Source organism: Geospiza fortis, unplaced genomic scaffold (assembly GCF_000277835.1).
Source record: "Geospiza fortis unplaced genomic scaffold, GeoFor_1.0 scaffold98, whole genome shotgun sequence".
Lineage (NCBI taxonomy): Eukaryota > Metazoa > Chordata > Aves > Passeriformes > Thraupidae > Geospiza > Geospiza fortis.
In genome coordinates this window covers 10,554,298-10,563,344 of record NW_005054306.1, presented here as the reverse complement: position 1 = coordinate 10,563,344, position 9,047 = coordinate 10,554,298, and the positions used below count along the sequence as shown (strand labels likewise).

The 9,047-nt window shown below is 40.0% G+C and overlaps 1 protein-coding gene across 3 annotated transcripts in view; it reads right to left on the bottom strand.

Annotated features, from left to right (window-relative positions):
* Positions 1–916: 916 nt before the first annotated feature.
* The window catches only part of NCOA7 (nuclear receptor coactivator 7), a 68,127-nt gene continuing 59,996 nt past the window's right edge, over positions 917–9,047 (bottom strand). For 2 of the 3 annotated variants that reach the window (XM_005418464.2, XM_031066662.1), the window contains 5 exons: positions 5,720–5,848; positions 5,433–5,585; positions 4,818–4,913; positions 4,123–4,196; positions 917–3,243 (listed from right to left, as the gene is read on the bottom strand). In XM_005418464.2, the coding sequence (XP_005418521.1) occupies positions 3,108–3,243; positions 4,123–4,196; positions 4,818–4,913; positions 5,433–5,585; positions 5,720–5,848 (588 nt within the window). In that variant the 3' untranslated portion in view covers positions 917–3,107. Of the gene's footprint in view, positions 3,244–4,122; positions 4,197–4,817; positions 4,914–5,432; positions 5,586–5,719; positions 5,849–7,603; positions 7,931–9,047 lie in introns of those variants that run through there. The other variant, XM_005418465.2, reaches the window with a different exon arrangement.

The following is a 9,047-nucleotide window of genomic DNA, read 5'->3' as shown; positions in this document are numbered from 1 at the left end:
CAAATGAGGATTGTTCTAAACCTAACTAGACTTTCCTTTGCTCTAAAGCCAGCCTTTGTAAAAACATCCAACACAAAACCTGCACTTAAACCAGCACCAAATAAAACATCTGCAATTACCTGGGTACTGACAAGCCTGATTTGTGAGTCATTGTTTGAACACAGTCCTGGGTCAAAAATCTGTACCCAAGTACCACTGAAGGAACACATATTTCATGTTGCAAGAACAAGATCTCGTTCTCTCTGAGAGAAAAATTACTAGTGACCATAATTTTCCAGTTACTTTAGGAAAGTTGTTACTGCCATTTCACTCAGAGCAAGGTTCATGGATAGCACACTTGTTCAGTTTCATACATAATTGTAGTTTGTTTTCTTTTAATGCCACTGCTCTACACAATGAAAACCAGTAAAACCCAAGAACCAGGTACTTTAAAGACATCTTTGCTTTGCTTGGCTGGACATAAAAATATGTGTGAACACTTTGGAAATATGAAAAGGGTGCATACAAAAATGATGCACGTGGACTTTTGACTTCTGGGAAGAGGTTGGTCAAAAAAGATAAAGGGATATATGTCATTCACTGCAGCTGAGAGTAGCAGCAAGAACTACCAGGTAAACTACTAACTGTTTACTAGCATTTCTTAGCCCTTTGTCAGAGTCTGTCTCAGAGTGAATTCAAAACACAGCTCTCTTTAAGGACACAACATACTACACACACAAAAAACCCAAACCCCAAATCCAGCCCCGCCAAAATCTCCAACCTCCTGATCTGTGTTTGTAAAATACAGTATTGCTGAAATTCTCTTTTCATGAGGTGGCATGGGTATTTGTCAGCATAACCTGGGACCTAAGCTGCATCCTTTCATCTTTAAAATGGTCGAAAGTTTGTGAATAAAAGAGAAAGCATCTGTAACAAGTTTCTGAATGCATAAATTCCTTTATTGAAAATATTGTGATAGCACTGCATTACATATATTCAATATTCATAGTTTCAAGGGTCACAGAATTTTGATTGAACAACACTGTTTTGAATATAGACCACAGCATTTAAATATGCTTTGACAAGGATAATATAATAGAGTAAGTTGTAGGTAGCAAGAGTGAAATGTATGCAAAATGTTGAACTTGGTTTCATTTTGTTTCTTGTGGGGATTTTTTGTTGGGTGTTCGTTTGGTTGGGTTTTTTTAACTATTAAGTGGTCTTCTGCCACCATTTAAAAGAGCAAAGTGTGTTAGATATTCTGGGTATCTTCAAAGCATTATACTGTTAACAACCTCCAAAATATTTTAAAGCATTACCAGTAAGAACTTTATTTATGGCTGTAGTAGACCACAAAGAAAGGAAGTGTGAAAAGCTCATGTGCAGCGTGTTACAGGCTTACTGTGTATATTGTTTTATTAGACTGTGAAACTTCTGTGCAAGATTAAGATTTAGAAATGCTTTTGAAGGAAAAGCAATTGGCTTTTTTTTATTATTATTTAATCTATTCAAAAAGGAAAGAGCAGTAACTAAATTGAGTTGTATTACTCAGTTAATAACATTCCAACATTAGATTGTACTGTTTTAATGCACACTACTGTCTCTAAAACCTGCCTTTCTCAGGACAATGAAACACTCAAGTCTAACAGCAGGACAGCATCCTAATATTAGTTAGGCCTGGATTGTGTAAACAAAACCACAGCTTAATGGCAATGCAGAATTCCTTAGCAAACAGCGAAGATTGCCAGTCCTCTCTCACACTCTCCCCATTTACGAAATGTTTTATAATTTTGTAATATATTTTATTCGTAAAATAAATTTTACAAATTTTGTAATATAGAGTCTTTTCAGCTTTGGCGGGGGGGAGGGGGAAGTAGCTAATAATTTCATTAAAAAGAAACAAGAATAATTAGTTGGCTGTCAAATCCTAAACCAGACTACTGCCTGAAGTATTCTTTTAAAGGAAATTATATGTGTAATTATTAGGAAAACACGTTTTACACTAACATGACCTGGCCTGTTAGGAAAAGAACTTTCTTCTCTAAATCTCAATTTTATTTTTCTCCTTAACACATTTTTTAATTTGTAGAGAAATGCTCATAAAAACACAGTGGGTGGCTTATTTTGAACCATTTTGTGGTGATATAGAAAAACAGTTCTCTTAGAAATCTCCTTCATAATCAGTCAAGTAATACTGAGGCAGGTGCTCAGAGCATGCTATCCCAATTCTGTGGACTGCAGCTGAACTGATAAAGTCTACACCAGGGGGCACTTGCCCAGTGTCTCCATACACTGCCAAAATAGTTATCTATTAACAGGAATGTGACGGCAGAGTTAAGAAGAAGCACTATCCACCTTCTCCCTCATTTCAGGAAAAGAAAACGAAACAGAATTATGCACTCAAGTGTTTCTGCCAGGAAAACAAACCCTCTAATTAGGGTATAATGAAAACCTAATCTCATTTACGAAATAAAAATATAAAAATTAACTTTAGAAATCAAATAAATTGATTCAGAATAAATGCCAATGCATAAGAAACCCACCTCAACAGTAATTATCAAAATGAGATTTGAAACATTGAACAAAAAAACTCATAGCTAATACATTTACAAAAAAAATCTACTATACAGTAACAATAAATAAAATAATTTTAAAAAACATGTTCCCTTAAGTGCTGTGTACACCTATTTCTGATTCTTTTCCATGGCAAATAGTATGCTGTAGATTTTGGTAATGTAACCTTTTATTTTTGGTCAGCATTTGCATGTTGAACATAAATACACATGGAATGTACTAGACAGTTAAAGTTCTTCCACAGGATCTTTTTCACAGTTACATAAGAAGTTTTCAACTTATACATCATGAACATTTTCATAAGCATTGTATCTTCAATGGAAGAGTGCTGAAGAGGAAGTAAAAAAACACTTCAAGAGTGATCTCTCACTGTTCTGTCTCTTACTGCCTCTCAAAACCAATTCTTTCATTCTTGGATTGTTTGGTTGGATTTTTTGCGTAGTCATGCTCTGGTACAAACTCGAGGAAAAAGCGTGTAACATTGTGAGGCAGCCTGCACCTTCTGGATAGCTTTTAAGTGCCTAATGGATCCAGTCCTTAAGGCAGTCAGTGTTTCACTCAAATGTCCATACTTCTACATCTTGTATTATGAAATCTTCTTTCTTAGTTAAGATGTCATTATTGAAGGTGCTGCAGGAGTTGCTTCGCCCGTGATACAAATCTGCATCTAACCATAAACCAAAGCGGCCACTAAAGGGAAATACAGAACAGATTTGGTGTTAGATGGATCAGTAAAAGCACTGGAAGCTGTATAAACAATCAAAGAAGCGATACAGAGGAATCTAGGTGATTCTGAGGCCAAATGTGAGAGCTCAGTACTGGCAAAGCACTCTCCAAGAAGCTCATGGAGGGAGCTGTTCCCTTGCTTTTGTTTGCAGCAGTGTGCGGGGCACTGTGCAGGACCCTGAGAGTGCCCACAGCCCTGGGCCACCCAGCTGCTCACACTGCTAGCTGTGGCTACACCAGGGCACAGGCCTTGGGGGCCCTTCCCTGGCTGCTTGGATGTGGGCAGAGCACCTCCTGGTTATCCACTCCCGATGCAAACCGTGCCCAGCTGTCCCATGGTGCAACCTCCAAGTAAGCTTCAGTTGGTTGTACAGTCTTAGCCCTTGATTTTGTACCTACTGACCTTTGAAACTCATGAACTGATTATACCCTGTCTGTATCCGTGCTATGTGCATCAACAGAAAAACAACAACTTAATAAGGACCGCTTGATAAACCCTAGAACCTGATGGCAAAATTGCCAGTAGGGATTATCAGTGACAAACCACTCAGCAATGAGTGATGTATCTGCCCAAAACATCTGGTTTTTTTCCTGGCTAAAAACAACTCCAACTCTGCAACAAACCCTACTTGCCTAACATCAGTTACTCTAAGCAAACAAAATTGCTCTCAATCTGTAACTGAAATTAGATTGCTGAGGTATCTCTGCTAAACAGCTCACTAAAATTAAGTTCAGCCACTTTACTGCAAAGTTTTTCTTGCGCCCACCATTGTCCCTATTTCCATTTAAAATTAAAAAAAGAAAAAGTTGGCTATATGATTTGAAAACCAAACACTCACTCACCCTCCACCTCCAAGCTCCAGAGAGGTAGTGTCTCCGTTGATGAAGTAAGTGTTTTCCCCACTCCATTTAAATACCTGAGGAGAGGAAAAAACATGAACATATTTGGACTGAGGATTCTTGCAATCTTAAACTACTGGGTACCTACTCTTAGCAGCTAAGAGGTGTGGTCATCTTTTATCTTTTTCTTGAAAGAGGAAAAGGTAAGGTAGAAAGTAAAAGATCAATACATATTTAAAACTATGAACAAAGCATCCTAATCCTTATTTTAAATGCTGCTTCCCTCTCTAAATCAAGTGGTACCCTGTTAAAAAGGAACAATGTGTTCAATATGGAAAAAGTGCATAAGCTATGAGCATCAAGGGGTATTTCAGCAGTACTCTTATCTCTGTTTTGTGGTCACTGTGATCCTAAAAATGCATGGCATTATATCCTGTTCTTGACATCACTGCCTTCTAAGGAGAGTCTTTGGCACTTTAAGTCCTTCCTGCTTCCCCCTTCAACTCATTTAAAACTCTCTCCTCACACAGACTGTCCTCTCTTCAGATAATTACAGACACTTTTACTTGAAGTATTGCATTGAAGCAATGAATGATTAACTGCATTCATCAACATCTGGCACCTCTTCTACACTCAAAATCTCATCCATGTTTCAGAAGTGGAACCCAATAATCTTATTTCAGAAAGTGGACACTCACCTTGAAATGTGGACTGAAAGTGTAGAGGAATGTTTCACCAGTGCCATAGTAATGGTCACTAAACCTGAAGGGATGAGTAGCATACGCTCCAAATATCTGTCAGAATAAAACGATTACACTACTTTAGGGGAAAGTGCAGAAATCAAGAGAGAACCCCCCAAAGATGTCAAAATACTTTCTAAGAACAATTAAGCTGATTTTCATGTTAGAAGAACCAACTAGTGAAGTGCATCAGATGTGCAAGTATTCCTCCACATCTTCTGTATCCTGCAGGTAAAAAGCCAGATGACAACCATGGCAGCAGCATTGCTGACTCTAGCAGCTACTGAAGAATGAGACCTCCAGAGAGGCACTGCCTGTGACAGCTCCTTAACTGAGATACCTAAGAAAGGTATTTCCAAAGGCACTACTGCACACACTGCAATTCTAAAACTTTTACTAGTTCTGAAGTACTTTCCTCTGGTAGCTCTAGTTTAGGCAATAGAAAATATAAAAGAATACATCAATGTCTTATTTTGGTATGACATGACTTCACAGTATGACTAGCATTTCATACTGATCAATTTACAAAATGCTGCCCTTTCTGCCCCACCCTCTGGAACAAGCGCTCCTGACCTGGTTGTCCATATCCTTGATGACGAGGAGAACGGGACTGTCGAGAGCAGCCGATTTGCGGTACAGAGTCTTGAGGCTGGTGCCGTGCTCCAGCGTGCTGTATGCCAGGCGCCACGCGTAGCCCTGCACCCGCGCGGGCAGGCGCCGGGCCAGCTGGGCAGGGAGCAGGGAGTGAGGGACATGGTTACACAAGCAGCACAGGCAGTGCCCCAGCCTCTTTCCCGCACTCACACTCGACAGAGGCAGCACCACATCTAAGAAGGAAACCTGAGGGCTTTCAGCCATACCTGCTCTATGTGCATGTTCTCCAGAAGAGCGCTGTCATGCTTTAGGATAGGCAAAGCATCGTCATCTTCTTCTTCTTCATAGTAACTGCAAACGCTCTTTCGTCGCTTAGCTTCTTCTACAGTAATGATCTGTGGCAAGAGAACAAGTGTCCAACCTAAAGCACAGCTCTTACACCATCAATCCTCTGTTGAAGCCAATTAATTAAAACTTACTCCTCAGCTGTCACACTGTTTGGAGAAAACCCACAATATGGGATAATTTTATCAAGCACATTATTAACTTTATCCCCCCTTAAGCAAATGGGGAAAATGTTTAGCTGGGGCTCAGTGCCACCACGGCACATAGCAAGCAACAGCAAAAGCTCTGAAATGGAGGTGATGAGAAAGAGAAGGGGAAGCAATGAGGCCTAGCTACAAAACAAACAGGAAACCTTAAACTGTCTTTTCCTTCCGTGAGTATATCACCACAGTGGTCTTATCTAGGAGCAGGAATTTCAGGATGCAGCTGCAGAGCCCACTGTGCTCTGCTATGCACCTCGCTGCCAATAAGGCTTCCAAATGGCTTTCATGTTACACGCAGATCAAGTTTTACATAATTCCTCCACGCCTTCACGATCACTGCTGGAACTTGCAGAAGCTGTCAACAGTCAAGACAACTGGGAAGAGATGCCTGGAGGTCCTACACACACCTGCCCCTCAGGCGAGAAAGCAAATGCAATAGACTGAGTCCAGGTGTGGATTTAACCACACAACAAAGCACATAAGTTTTGCATGAGGACCAGGGCTGGTGAGGAGCTCTCACAGCCCCAATACCTGCAGTCACACAGGGCATCCCCAGTGGGATGAGAACTACACATCTGCTGCATGCACTCATGTCCAGTCCATGCTCTCCCACAGATGCCTGGAGCTGAGCAGGGCACGTGGGCACTGGCACTCCAGTGCAGGGTCAGGAAAAGAGAGGAAGGCATGACCACAAGGCAAAAGCCAGCCTGCAGAACAAACACTGCCATGTGTCCCTGCACATCTGAGCAGTTACAGGTATTCCTACCCATGACAGCAAGAGCTCTACAGTAATGATCTGTAGCTTCATCCTGACCCTCCAGCCTCTCCTTCTGAGACTGCAGATAATCCTGTGCTGGAAAATTTTTCATATGGTCAATTTCAGGAAAGGTTTGCACTGCAAAATTAGGGTCATTAAAAAAAAAACAACAAAAAACCACTCACAACAAACTGCTCAGAAAAACCAATCTTTCTACTTGTATCATTCTTTTTTCACCATCAGACTGGTCTGCCTTCACTTCTCATCTCCCAGAACATGACTGTATATTTTTTTAATTAACACCTTTTAGACAGTACATTAAAAATATACAACTCCCCTTCTGAGGAGTTTCTTTTAGGAACAGTCTCTCCTTCCGCCCCCCCCTGCCACTCCAGGAGTGGGGGAAAAGTACCAGACAACAGCAAATCAACCAAGAAGTATCTGTAGCAAAATACAACCAAAGTCACTTAGGCAACCAGAGAAAACCTATTAACACAATTGTATATTGCAAATTGGGTCCAGAGACAGACAAGTCCCCCTCTTCTCTGCATACACATTTATTCAGTCTCTGAACTAGATATGTGAATGAAGTTCAGTCAACAACTGCAGAAAAAGGCATCTGCAAGATCAGGTATTTACAGATCACACAAAAGCAGAAATGGATGAAAATAACTGACTACTACAGAAACTGGATCTACAAAGTATTTCAAAGATTTTATAGGGCTATGAAAGGAAGCCGTCTGAGGTGGAAATGCCCCTCACCTGAGTACAGAGTATGTTCATTACTAGGACAGAAATTCCATCATCAGATCCACACTGTTCAAATGGGAAATAATTCAACATACCTCTACAAAAGGTTCCTCCTGGTCCGGTCTGGCACAGTAAACAATTCGAATATTCAAAGGCATCTGTCTCTGTTTCATCATCTAGCAGTTTATTTTCAGTACCCACTACTCTACCCTTGCTCTAGTGGCAAGAGTTCTCAGCCCCAAGAGTGACAGACAGCTACTGGCCATGGCATGCTGTGATAAAACTGCTTATATGCTCCTCTACAATTAAGAGTTTCTGTTTCCCCGCAAGGGAGAGTGAAACTTTCACTCTCATCGTTTCACAGTCATCATGCCCAAATTTGGACTTCATTCAATAGCGATTTCCTGGCAAACCTACTTTAAATTGGTGAAGCTGGAATATATTACAAATAATAGAGACACACCTTTAAAAGCAGTTTCCAGCTTTTCTTCCTTTCAATAAATATCTAAAAAGAACAATGAGAGACAAGCTCCCAGTGTGGCCAGATCTCTCCTACATCTGTCTTTAGATCACTGACTCTCCTTCACTGTGGTTTTATGAAAATGGCATGCAAATAACTGAACAGTAAAATCTAGAGCAATGTATGACTGCACTCAGCTCTAAGCAAAACAAGGAAGGCAGGTTTTTTATATTTCAGCTCAAAAAGCACTAACATTGAGAAGCTACAAAACTGTAAAAATATTAGTTCCTTGGGAATAGAGGTTGCTACATTTAAAATGACAGGTCCCACTTCCAAACTCCATTTTTCAACAGAACATACTGTAAAGATCAAAATGCTCTTTTTGGTAGTAGAAGGTAGTAGAATTTAAAGAAAACAAGTTTATGTTAAGGATGAATCATCAGATAACTAACTTATTTAATCACCATCAAGTTATTTCCCACTTTGGAATGTATGTGTCTGTTTCATTTATCCCACATTCTTAGCACAGAAAGTGTTTGAGCATTGAGAAATACGGTTTTTAAAACTGTAAGTTTATTTCTCTTAGAACTAGGCTTTGTACACAGAAGAAGGAGATAACAAGCATAGGCATGCCAAGTGGTTAAAACAGATTGCAGAAGACCACACATGAAAAAGCCAAAGTCCAATGATAAACTTATCCCATTTACACCCAATATTCAAACAGAACTGCTGTGTGCACCCTAGAAGCAATGGTCTGGCCTATCACCCTACTCCAATCCATTTCAACCAGCACACAGGAGTCTGGGCTGATGTTTACATGCATTATACATTTTGAAGAATTTATTTGTAGCACATAAATACATTAGGAAATACATTAGGAATTTAGCAATGCTGACCACATATGCCTGTATAGCTTTGCAAAAGACTAATATCATCTGGTCAAAATATTTACACAACTTCTGCTGGCTGCACACCAGAGAGCTCCCAGTTGTTTACCTGCTCTTTCTAGGGAGAGAAGAAATGAAGACTGAAGGAATATAAATACATTTGTGAGACAGATACAAGCCTTAAGAAAACAC